This window comes from Drosophila sulfurigaster, chromosome 2R (genome assembly GCF_023558435.1).
Source record: "Drosophila sulfurigaster albostrigata strain 15112-1811.04 chromosome 2R, ASM2355843v2, whole genome shotgun sequence".
Classification (NCBI taxonomy): Eukaryota; Metazoa; Arthropoda; class Insecta; order Diptera; family Drosophilidae; genus Drosophila; species Drosophila sulfurigaster.
In genome coordinates, this window is record NC_084882.1 from 7751737 (window position 1) to 7763845 (window position 12109).

Consider the following 12109-nt stretch of genomic DNA (forward strand, 5'->3'; position numbering starts at 1 on the left):
TTGTCACAAATTTATTTTAATACAGCGTGAAATTTATGAGTGACAAATTGAATTTGAAAATTGAGTAATATTTTGTTTTATCATTTCTTTGAGAATATTTTGAACAATATCTTCAACGTTTAAAGTTTCTTGAAATTCAACTTAAGCATATGAATTCTAGTACTTTAAGTAAAGCTTAAAAGCTTGAATTAAACTGCAAAGTTATATGATATAATCAATCCAAAAAATATAAAATAAAAATCTATAGACTTACGAATATTATTTCGTTTTATGTTTATACTATTGTATGTCTAAGATAGATTTTTTTATCAAAGTTGATTGATGATTCCTATTCCCCTAAAAAAAGAAGCAAAAAGTAGACAACACAAGTCATCGATTCGATATGGATTGGTTTAGCTGCAGGACACTCATAAGTCCTAAACCTCAAAGCAAGGCACTGCCCCACATATCTCAGAATGTTTAAGTATCTACGCGTGTTTTATATTGTTTCAAATGGGCCAACACTAAACACTCCATAAATAAAACCATTAGGTATACCATTAATGTAAGATGGCTAGCGGAAAAAATGTTTATTTGACTTGAAGAACTTGAATTACTCTTACCGATGGTATTTTATGTTTATCATCATGTAACACATCAAATCATGAAGCTAACAGCTGACGTATTTTTCATTATATATATTTTCTTCCAAAAATATGTAATTATGAAAAAAGACTCTATAGCAAAAATAAGAACTTTGACTGGTAAAAGTAAAGACCCACATAAAACCATACTTCAGAGTATTCTTAGTTCGGTCCACGGAGTGAAGTTGTTTTTTTCTGGATTGCTTATCATTTTTATGTGTGCCTTGAGTAGGTGGGCGTATGTGTGTGAGGGGTGTGCAAGTGTGTGTGTTTGACATACGCAATCATATAAATCTTAATGTTTATAAATCACGTCCTACTATTGTGCCCAAGGGTCACTCGTTGGAATACAAAATAAAATAAACTTAAGATTGCCTAGTATAACTGCATTTTAGCTAAAAAATAAGAGTGCAGTCCAAAAGTAATATTAAAGTATGAAATCTCATGCGGAAAACTGGCACAATTTGTATAAAAAGAACCAAGATTTCATTTGAGAGTTTGTGGCATTTTTAATATGCAAATAATTTGCTGGGCAAATGGCAACCAACTGTGACCCAGCTGATGACACAATGGCCAACGCCCTCTGCGGAACATTGAGCATCTATTCAAGAGTCAAGTTGACAACAATGAGACTAGGCCTACTTGCACTTGCAAGGAGCAGGATGTGACCAGCATACGGCGCATTGGGCAAACATTTGAATATGACACACAGAGTTGACAGCTGCTCCATCCCCATCCGAATGTGGGTCCGGGTCTAGGTCGGGGTCGGGGTTGAAGTTGGAGTCTGAGGGATGACTCTGTTGATGCGTGCCCATTGTGCGCATTTGACGTTTGGTTTATTAATCAGTTTGGCCCGGGGCTAGGGCAGGACCAAGCCAAGGACCAAAAGCAGAGCTCACTGCCGTCACAATTTTCCACAAATGAATAATTTTTGTATTCAAAAAAAAAGGGCAAAGTCAAAAGCAGCAGCAATAGCAAAGGACATATCGCAGAACTGAGTTTATATTTTTGCGGCGCAAGTCGCTTTTTAATTTCACACAAAAGATGAAAAAAGTCAAACAAATGTCAGTCGCGTGTTAATCAAGTGTAAATAAATGGCGCAAAGATTAGAGAGTCAGACCAACAAAAAAATCAACAGCAGAAATTTGAATGAAAACGTTGCAGCTGAGAGTTATTTCAAATAGGATACCCTGTACTCAGTTTTCAATTGAAAATGGAAATCTATGAACATTATTAATCTCGAATATACCATTTTTTAACTCTATTTGTTTTCAATGGATCTATGATAGAATAACACAAATAAGTGTAAATTCGATAATTATAATTTCTTACATCAGCGTTGATATTACTCAGAAACTCGCACATTTATCATACTTTACAGTCGTTATGTGCAGGGTACAAAAAACCACAATGAAGCCACAGAAAAATGTTGTTGACGCCACGCAAAATAAATATAAAATGGGGTGTGATGCAACTCAGAATAAAAGTTCACAAAAAAATAGGAAAAAACATTGAATATAAAGAAAAACATTTAATGGTTTTATAAATGTTTTTTAAATGTGCGTGAAAAATCTGTCACTTGACCGCAGAACGCTTTAAGTTAAATTTCGCTCAGTCATTTCCCGTTGCGGGAATCCAATGCAAATTAGCTACCAATGTTGTTATCATGAATCCAAGGCGCCTTGTTATTGCCTGACACCCACTAAATCCGCCGGCAATGCCCAATCCCAAGCCCCAGACGAACTCGAACTTGGGACCCAAACGCTGAAGCCCTGCCGTCGTTACCACTTCTTTTAGCGCCCCAGCAACGCCTTCGATAAGTAAACGCTGAACCATTGTCCTTTTTAAGGCGTACCCCTAGGGTGGGAAAGCGCCGCAAGTCGAGGCTTCGGAAGGCAGGGGGTGTTGATGATACTATTATCTTATATCGCGAACCGTTGACGACAAGAAGAAGCGCCGGCTGTCAGTGGTCGCGAGCACTTCAATTGTCCTTTTTCTAAGCATTTACAATTCATAGATACATAGATAGTCACTTTTGGAGTTTGGAAAAAATCGTTTTATTGGCTTTGAGGTCCTTTTGTCGCCTCAGCCGCCCACCAGCCAACAGCAGCACAAGTGCTGAAGCAACAAGGACATAAACAGCAAATAAGTTTAACATTGTACACCATTCAAAGGGTCCAAGGGGATGGCCAAAGGGCTCCCGTTGCTTGTTATTGTATTTGCCGTGATTTGTGTGGCTTTGTACGGGAAAGCACTTCAATTTTAAAATGTTTTGCTTACCCAGCACAGTGGGGCAAACTTAATGTAAAATGTATATTTAAAAATTATGAACTTACACTTCTAGAAATGATTCATTTAAAAATAAAGAGAGTTCGAGGAAAAGTTAGATAAATAAGAAAAAATAGTTATAAAAAATAGTTATAATAATAAACTACTGTTCTGTTTCACTGTGCAGTTTAGTCAATTTTTCCCGAAAAGGGGTGCTCATAGAACAAATTGTAAAATTGCGTGTTTTCCTTTCCCCTTCCTCATTTACAGTACACTGCTTCAAGACACAATGCTATCTAATCTTATTCGATATTATTTTTGCGTTAAACTTGCATTTAAGCACATTCTTGAGTCGCAATTGAAGCTATTGTTAAGCGACAATCTAACAAATTGCCTTCACCAACAAGTTGAGGCTTTAAATTCCTTGCCCCAGTCAGTCGATCCTCTGAGAGAAACAAGCACTTTTAATGATATTTACAGGAAATGGCAGAAACGCATAAGTCATTTGTCAGCCATAAAAATTCGTCACACATGACCATTAAATTATCAAACAAAAAAAGGCAAAAAGAAGAAAATATGCCTCAAAAAATATTCTTAATGGTTCTTTCTGAAAATATGACCTTGTAAGTTATGAAGCGTACACCCAGCACAGTTGGGCCCCTTTTCAAAACGGAACGACCACGAACCACGAGCTAAGGTTCAACGATGGTCACCGCAGTTAAGCATGGAACAGTTGGATGCTTCCACTTGTGGCTGGTATCGGTGGGTGGCGTCGGTTCAATTCGAATTGGGATGGTGGATGGGAGTTAAGAGTTGAGAGTTGAAAGTGAGTTGGGTGTTGGAAGTACGAAAGTCAAGTACTTTGCTGTGTGCGTACGCGCTCATATGTGAACATTTATTGGAAAACATTATTATTTATGACTTTTTGAATGACATCGCTTGAACTTTTCAAGCAATACAATAAGCCCAACCCACAGCGAATATTGTGGCGGCATTCGCTTTTCTTATTTTCATTATTCTGTTCTTTTTTTTTAGGTTGTTTAAATTGCATTTTCTGAACAGTTGAGAGTTTTGATTTATAGAGATATTCATTAAGTATTAAGCATTTGCGTCATATGTAACATCAACCAAAAGAACAAAACGAAGGCGATTTATTATTGCTGAATTTTAATGAATTAACCATAGACAACTAGTTATTCTCAATGTAATGATTATTCGAAGCCATTTACTACAATCACTGAAAATCTATCCGTGTATATCAAACACTTTATCTCTTAACATATATCCATTACCAACGAATGGCTAAGAAAAACAAATTTGCGCCTTGAACAACACATAAATTGAGTTTCAATCTAAAATGAAAATCTTTATGTCCCTCAAATAAAACGACCTCACAAATATCCCAGCAGACAAATCAACACTTTAAAAGGGTTAGTTCTCAGTCTCCAATCTTATAAGAAAAACGATGCTTTTGCTTACATGCTCAAAGATCTTATCAAATAACCACAAGAACAATGCTTATTTTAAGTAATTGCTAGTTCTTGTTAGCTGCGATAATATTGTAAGAAGTTTGCATCGACGTGACTGTTAAATCCTTAAATTAAACCTAAACTCTAACTTGTGCTTTTATTTACTTTTCGTTTGTGGAGTAAGAGTTTGCCTATTTACATCTGTCATGTACAGAGAAAAATAAAAAAAAAGAAAAGATATATAGTAGATACATACATGCTCCAGGCGCATGACCCATTCCTGAACTCGTACAAAGAGCTCTGAAGGATACGAAGAATACACGAGCTCTCGCTCCGACTATACTAATGCCATCCTCTTCGTGTGTTTTTCTCTCTGTCTGTGTCTGGGTGAGTTCGTGTAGGGTGCGGGTGAGTCAAAGTGTAGATAGCAGCCTGCCATAGGACGGCAACAACGTCAACGATGTCTAAGGTGGAGCAGAAGCCATGACTGCGGCCATGACAGCGATAATGTATACACCAAATAGAGGGGGGGACTTAGCAGGGGCAGCCTTGTCGGCACCACCCACTTCCAGCCCTCAACCAACTGTCTGTGGCCGTTTCAGCTTTCTCGCTCTATCACTCCCTCTTAGAATGCCTGATTCGGATTCGCAAAGTGAACTCTTTGTGGGTATTAAGTTCGGTTCTGCTTAATGTTGAAGATAATCCAATGACTACACTTATATTAACCGCTTTAAAGGTAAATCTGTTGCCAATAGAATTACGAATATCTGAAAAAGAAAAATAATTTAACTCGAATGTGAATGTACTCAAAAATGTAATACTCATAGATTTTCATAAGAAACTACAAATAATAATAAATGCCGATAAATAACAATTACATTAATAAATATTTTTATGCAATTTATTTGTTTTTAAAAAATAGCTCATTCCGAGAATTAAGCAGCAAATAATCGTCAATAAAGGCAAGCTTAATTACTCAGATTGTACGCTATCATTTTTAAGTTACACCAGCAAACTCACTTGGGACACTTTTTTATGGTGTATTTTGTTAAACGATGTGGTTGCTTATCGGCTAAAGTTGGCTGGGAATTTCCATCGCTGCAACAACCCCAATGATGAAACTTCCTTTTGAGTGCCCTTCTTATCACACTATACTCAAGGGAACTAAACTATGGGTAGTTTTTTAGCTTTGTTGGCTGGACACGGAACCCACTTTTGTTTTATCGGCTACGATACATCAACCATCAACTTGATTAACTCACATGGAATGTGCCAAAGTGCCGAAAATCAAATTAAATGTCGTCGATGTGAGTGCTTGTGACACATCTGAGTTATTGCGGGGGGCTTGTCTATTGCGACGTTTGATTTATGCATAGTAAATCGATAGTTTGTGTCACTCCTTGGAGAAAAGGGATAAGTGTCATAAATACAAATATGTGTGATAAAAAAAAACGTATAATACATTAACATAATCTGACAATATATAGAATGAAAGTATTGATTAGATAGTTATGTGTTAGACGACGTGTTTTTGGTTCCCACACGTTGCTCGTATTTATCCTCAAAGAACTTAAAGATCGACTCCATAGCCGAGTATGAGCTCCACTCGTGCTCAGGATGCCCTGCAGATACACGTCTGAAAGTATCTCGAGTCTGTTCCCTGCGCAGATCTGTATCAAGAGGTTCATTGCTAGATGCCCAATTGCAGGCTACATCGATAAAGTACTGCTTGCAGCTGGCCGGAGGAGAACCTATTGTTCCATCGGTCAAGGCAATAGCAAAGACCTTCTCCTTAAAGAAATCTGTATAGTTTTCCGTCTGCAATATAAGGAAGTCATTAATAAGGCTTTACATTTTAGCTACAATAGAACTAACCAGATATCTTGCAATGGATGCGCCAAAGCTGTGCGCAACAATGGCAACGTTTTCTGGGTTTGATGGAATTACAACATTCTCCCAGACATAAGATGCATGGTGAAAAGCAGTGTCAAGACCCTTTATAGGCTTTAACTTGCCCTTTATCTCACGGGCATTATCATTCGTGTTAGTCACGAGTATATCATACCCTAGTTGTTGGGCTCGCTTGATGTACGGCAATTGAGTTCCGTGATCCAAGGAGTTGTTAATTATTAACCTGTGAAAGAGAGTTTACTTTAATTTAATGAAAAATATTTATTTTGAATATGTATACTTTCTAGCCCATTGACCAGCAAGGACATATCCACTGCCATTGATCAGAACGAGCAACTTCTTGGATTTGGAAATCGGTTGTGGCTGAGTGAATACGAATGTGGAACGCTCGATTGGCATGCCGAGCGGAAGATATGTCTTCTGCAATCCGTTCTTCTCTAATAGCTCATAAACGATTTCTGGAATTTGATTGGCAAGTTTGTCGTAGTGTTCTCTGTTTACTGCCGCATCCTCGCTTATTTGGAAGACAAAAGGCTCCTCTCCTGGCTCACCAGTTGCAGGATCAATCTTATGCAGCTTGCCATCTGAAAACATATATTACAATTACAATTACAATTATTTTACTTGGTTTCAAATAATTATAATATCTCATGAACTGACCTTCTGTGAAGCCATAACCGAATTCACGGAGGCGCGCAATTGCTTCTTGGCTGTTTACTGCCTTTGGCTCTGCCATGACTTGGATTGCACTTTGAGACTTTCCTGTTAGAACAGATTGAACAGAGTGTTTAATGCGTGTCCACATCTTGAACAATACAAATTCATAGCCTTACTGAATGAAATTAACAAGATTGTATTTGTTGATATCACTAATTGCCGGCGATTACACTGCTCAGTGTGGCCGAATACTCCATTGTCAAATAATACCACTTTACGTTTGAAAATACCGCATGGAAACGGATAAATATTTAAACTGATTCAAATACACAACAGGCATCGACCAGTTCTCGGTCGGGTGCTTAGGGAGCAGCCAAATAATTCCCCCCTGCCCATGGGTCGGGTGGTAACTTAAAACTTAAAAAAAAAAAAAAAAAAGTTGATATGACATTCTGGTGTACGCACAACGGATAATATTAGCACATTTACTTGTATGAATTTCATCCACATATAAAGTGGCAAGCTTTACGATTACAAATTGATTTAATCGATTCTTTTGATCGACCAATAAATTGATTAAGGCGATTTACCTGTTTTTATTTAATTTAAAATGTATTCGTATAAGATGTTTATACTTTCAACTTAAGATTAAATTTAACTTAATTTACAAATTTTTATAATAAATAAATAATATTAAAATTCTTTAAAGATGAAGAAAAAATTAAAATCACTTACCATATAATACATAGATGCTTTAAATCTTGTAACAGAAACGTATCATATGGTATTAAATGGTTAATGTTAAAATAAACAGGAATGATATCAGCTGTTGTGGAGCCGCTGTTATCGCTAACAACGTCCGCTAGCTATGTTAAAGATAAGAAGCTGACACCCCACATCAGCTATGAATACATTTCATTTAACTAAAAGTGCCCACGCTACCAGTTCCATAGCTTTAATTTACAATGCATTTGCAAATGCAGGGTTAACCATATTTATAATCTGTTGAGGAACAGCGGTTATCGACCGCTAATTATCGTTAGGGGTATTTGAAAACCGACACACCACATCAGCATGTTGGTAATCAGCTGATGTTGTGTAGCAATTATCGATAATATCGACCGCTATTTATCGTTAGAGGAATCTAAACAACAAAAACCGACACATCACAACAGTTGTTGACACATCTTTTATTATTCCGTTTGCCACGCTATCAAATCAATAGTGAATAGTTAATACAATTATAAATGCAAAGCCCGTCATTTGCTTACAGGGATACTGAACACACGCCGCGCGCAATGTATTTGCGCGACTGGCGATCTGCGTTGCGAACTCCGTCGTATCGGATTGGAAATCGCACCGTGCGCTTCAATTATCACTTTGCCCTGCTTGTGTTTTGTGCGGTGGTGCTCATATTACTTTTCTTGTATGCAAGACAAGGCTCCAAGTCCTCCTCTGATGGCTACTGGCTGCGCAGCATGCACGTTAACGCAAATACCGAGTACAATTCAACGTATCCGCTGACAGCAGCGATGACTGTTCATGGTGGCGCTATTGTCTATCGCATTGCTATAATAGCCGATTTAGATACTACCTCGAAACTTGTGAAGAGCGATGGCAGCACAACGTGGCGCAGTTATCTCAAAAAAGGTTATCTAACTTATGTACCTGCAAAAAACGAGATACAAATCAGTTGGGACGATGGTGCGCCGACGACGTTGGAGTCTGCGTTTGCCTTGAAGGGACGTGGTATGGAACTCTCCGAACTGGTCACGTTTAATGGCAAACTATTAAGCTTTGATGATCGCACTGGAATCGTCTATGAGATTAACAATGACAAGGTCATTCCATGGCTGATATTAATGGATGGCGATGGACGCAGTTCCAAGGGCTTCAAATCGGAGTGGGCAACGGTAAAAGGACACACGTTATATGTCGGTTCCATGGGAAAGGAGTGGACAACTAGCATGGGCGACTTTCAGAATAACAATCCCATGTATGTGAAGGCAATATCAACCAAGGGCGAGGTGCAATCGATCAACTGGACGAAGAACTACAAACAACTGCGTCTGATGTCTCAGCAAATCTCCTGGCCCGGCTACATGATCCACGAGAGCGGCGTCTGGTCAGAGGAGCATCAACGCTGGTTCTTCCTGCCACGACGCTGCTCCAAGGAAAAGTAAGTAAGCAAATTCGCTTTGGAGGATGGAAGTAACTGGAGTCATTAAATTACAGATATAATGAAACTCTGGACGAGCACATGGGGTGTAATATTCTAATCTCCGCCGATGAGGATTTCGTGAATATTAACACGGTTCAACTGGATCCGGAGAACACATCGCCGACGCACGGTTTTTCCAGCTTTAAATTTCTGCCGCATGCCAAGGACAGCGTGATTATTGCACTCAAATCGGAGGAACTCAATGGCAAGACGTCCACTTACCTAACTGCGTTTAGTGTAGGAGGCAAGACAATGTTACCGGAGGTGAGAATCAACACAGACTACAAGTATGAGGGATTTGAGTTCATTTAGCGATCACAAATGGGCAGAGAAGCAATGTGTACATAGTGTATTATTTAATTTTAGTCAATTAGGTTGTTTTTATAAGAGATGCTCATAGACCAATGCCATTAATTCTAGCTCTGAATCATCAAATCTCTCTTTTCTATAGCTAATTCAAATGCCAATAAATTTATTTTAATAAAAAACGTATGCCAAATACGTAACAACTCACGAATACACTGCTATGTTATCTTTGAATTAACAACTGATTCCAGACCTGCGACAACCAAATCTGCATTGTCCACTCGACCCTCATTGGCGCGCACCTCCAGTCGATCCGCATTATGATTGACATTCCACAGTTGGGGCAAATACTTGGGCTGCATTGTGTGCAAGAAGTGTTCACGCCAAGTGCGTTCTAGCTCAATAAGGCCGCCAAACTTATCGCAATACATGTCGACTACTTTTTTGCCGTGCTGACAAAAGTCTTCGTTCTCTACTTTGCAGTCTAAAGTGGCTGCCTTTCTCAGCAGCTCCTGTGTAATCGAGTCTTCGTCTGTGAAATAATCCAGGATTGTCTTTTGCATTTGTGTAACTTTTTCGGCTGGAATGCGATCCACCTGCTGCAACAGAGCCTTGCCTGCAGATTTGACGCTTCTGCAAAACAAATTACTAAATGAAAACCACAAGTACCAGAAGATTAGCTTTCCCCACTCACCGCAGCTGCCGATCTTCGTGGTATTTAACCATGCCATCCTTGTGCTTAAACGGTGCATCGCAGCTGACAGCTAGGCGATTGCGTATCTTGTTATCCGAAATATTGCTCAGCTGATGGCAGCTGGGACACAATAACAGAATGTCGTGTGAAGTGTGCGATTTCATGACCACTGGAAAGTGCTTGCGATATTCACGTGGCACCACATTCTTCCTTATGTATGCATCTCGTCTTCCGCAGACCACGCACTGATTCTCTTTGGGCGTCTGGTAATAACGTCCAACGTCGCCCACAGCTCGACCAGCAGGTTCAAAGTTAAGCCTGACTGTGAAGGGCTGTTCGGAGATTTGCGTACCCAGACTTTGATTCAGATACCAGGACGCCTTGCGACGATCTATGGTGCAGAGCAGTTCGCCATCGGGCGCCTCCAGCAGACAGTTGTCGTAGAAGGCTTTCGATTGGGTGCCAAGATTGCGGCATTGCTGCTTCTTCTGTTGCTTTGTCTTGCCCGTCAGGGGATGAGATGGTGTTCCCGAGCTTACACGCTCTTTGGAGATGCCAGTAGCGTATCCCTTGCTGAAATCCACGTCCAGGAAGGGCTCAATCTTAGGACGCAACTGTTCGAATTGTAATGGGCGCCAGTCCCAGAAGTTTCTTGGCTCCAAGTCCCTGGAAAGTTTCTGGAAAATGGCCACTGCAACAAGCGCATCATTGGCAGCATAATTCAGTTGCACTGGTTCCAGTTGTGGTGCCTCCCAGTTGGAGCAGACCAATCGCCAGTTCTTGTCTAGTGTAAAGTTGAGATGTGTCTTTGCCAGCTTTCCCAAACCTTCTGCCTGGTGACCAGCCATGACAGCCATGAAACGCAGATCGAATGTGTTCGAGACGCCGACGCCATAGTCGAGTGACAATTTCTTGGCATCATCCTGTGGAGCCACTCCCACCTTGATCACATTGTCATCTTCGAGCAGCTCACGCAAATCCTTGGGTATCTGCTTCATACAACACAGTCGGAACAGCGCACATAGTCCCTGATGTGAGCTCAACTGGAGCAATGCCACCGGCCTACGGCTACCTCCAACTGTGATCCATTCACAGTCAAATCCGAGTACTTTAAAGGACTGGCAGTGTCTGTTATTTAAAGCTGGATTAATAACCGTGCTGTTATGCATGCTTTACTTACGTTTTAAGCTCGTTGAGAACGCGTTGCGAGTCGTGAACGGAGCTAATCACTTCGATGCGTTTCTGCTGCAGCGTCAACTGGTGGCTGCCACTAAATTGCAGCCTGCGACGCAACAGGCCCAAGACGGATTGTCTGTGTCGGACCAGGACGTAAAAGAAACCGAGCCCGGCTGCAATGATGGCCCATCTTTTTCTAATTCCGGGAGATATTTGGCCACTCATAACGAATCCAACCAAATGACAAGAGCAGTGTTTAAAGTTGTATGAATAAGATTACGCGGTTGTTGCCCGAAATTGAATCATGTATATGAATATTTGAATATGAGTGAACACAGCAGAGGCGGCGCTTATTTCGATTTGAGCACGCGGTCACAAATGTTCCTGAGATTTTATATTTTGTATTTCACGAAGAATCGTAATATTTTGTATTTGTTTCTTATTGGACAACTCAACATATGGTTGAAAGTGTGACCGCAAAGTTGATTTCCAAAATATGACACTTCACATGGTATATTGGTATATTTACAAAATGAGTTGAATTTCAAACATTTCATTATTTTTGTAATTTGTAAATGTAAATGAATACAAACTATTCTAATGCTGTATACTTTTAAGCAAAGTATATTAATTTACGTGCTTCAACTTTCAAAAATTAACTTATTTTTATTAAAATAATTATTTCATGGTTAAAGCAAATACGCTTTTTAAATTTGAATTAACTTTTTTTCAAACGTCGCCACATAAAACGGGTAGCGATTCGAGCAGCTGTTAAGAACGATTC

The 12109-nt window shown here is 39.6% G+C and overlaps 3 protein-coding genes across 4 annotated transcripts; 1 reads left to right on the top strand and 2 right to left on the bottom strand.

Moving 5' to 3' along the window:
- Positions 1 to 5803: 5803 nt before the first annotated feature.
- Positions 5804 to 7191, bottom strand: LOC133838091 (FAM172 family protein homolog CG10038). Of its 2 annotated transcripts, XM_062269055.1 has the most exons (5): positions 7089 to 7191; positions 6932 to 7020; positions 6552 to 6855; positions 6236 to 6494; positions 5804 to 6178 (listed from the first exon to the last, which is right to left on the bottom strand). In XM_062269055.1, the coding sequence occupies exons 1-5, from the start codon at positions 7094 to 7096 to the stop codon at positions 5870 to 5872; spliced, it is 969 nt and encodes a 322-aa protein (XP_062125039.1). In that variant the 5' UTR covers positions 7097 to 7191; the 3' UTR covers positions 5804 to 5869. The 2 variants fall into 2 exon arrangements, with proteins under 2 accessions (XP_062125039.1, XP_062125038.1); XM_062269054.1 differs by lacking the exon at positions 7089 to 7191 and having other exon boundaries at positions 6932 to 7070.
- An 863-nt stretch (positions 7192 to 8054) lies between these two features.
- LOC133836475 (apyrase) lies at positions 8055 to 9662 on the top strand. Its single transcript, XM_062266982.1, has 2 exons — positions 8055 to 9107; positions 9164 to 9662. Exons 1-2 carry the CDS (start codon positions 8176 to 8178, stop codon positions 9459 to 9461), a joined length of 1230 nt encoding a protein of 409 aa, XP_062122966.1. The 5' UTR covers positions 8055 to 8175; the 3' UTR covers positions 9462 to 9662.
- Positions 9585 to 11781, bottom strand: LOC133836474 (exonuclease 3'-5' domain-containing protein 2). Its single transcript, XM_062266981.1, has 3 exons — positions 11330 to 11781; positions 10150 to 11277; positions 9585 to 10088 (listed from the first exon to the last, which is right to left on the bottom strand). The coding sequence occupies exons 1-3, from the start codon at positions 11548 to 11550 to the stop codon at positions 9674 to 9676; spliced, it is 1764 nt and encodes a 587-aa protein (XP_062122965.1). The 5' UTR covers positions 11551 to 11781; the 3' UTR covers positions 9585 to 9673.
- Positions 11782 to 12109: the final 328 nt, after the last annotated feature.

Bases quoted from the DNA above. Each gene is read 5' to 3' on its own strand.
- LOC133836474 (XM_062266981.1), bottom strand. From the start codon at position 11,550: ATGAGTGGCCAAATATCTCCCGGAATTAGAAAAAGATGGGCCATCATT. The intron at 11,278-11,329 runs GTAAGTAAAGCA...TTTAAATAACAG, and splicing joins GTTCTCAACGAGCTTAAAAC to ACACTGCCAGTCCTTTAAAG. The intron at 10,089-10,149 runs GTGAGTGGGGAA...TTTGTTTTGCAG, and splicing joins CACGAAGATCGGCAGCTGCG to AAGCGTCAAATCTGCAGGCA.
- LOC133836475 (XM_062266982.1), top strand. From the start codon at position 8,176: ATGCAAAGCCCGTCATTTGCTTACAGGGATACTGAACACACGCCGCGC. The intron at 9,108-9,163 runs GTAAGTAAGCAA...ATTAAATTACAG, and splicing joins CGACGCTGCTCCAAGGAAAA to ATATAATGAAACTCTGGACG.
- LOC133838091 (XM_062269055.1), bottom strand. The intron at 6,495-6,551 runs GTATACATATTC...TCTCTTTCACAG, and splicing joins GCTGGTCAATGGGCTAGAAA to GTTAATAATTAACAACTCCT. The intron at 6,179-6,235 runs GTTAGTTCTATT...CTTATATTGCAG, and splicing joins CATCCATTGCAAGATATCTG to ACGGAAAACTATACAGATTT.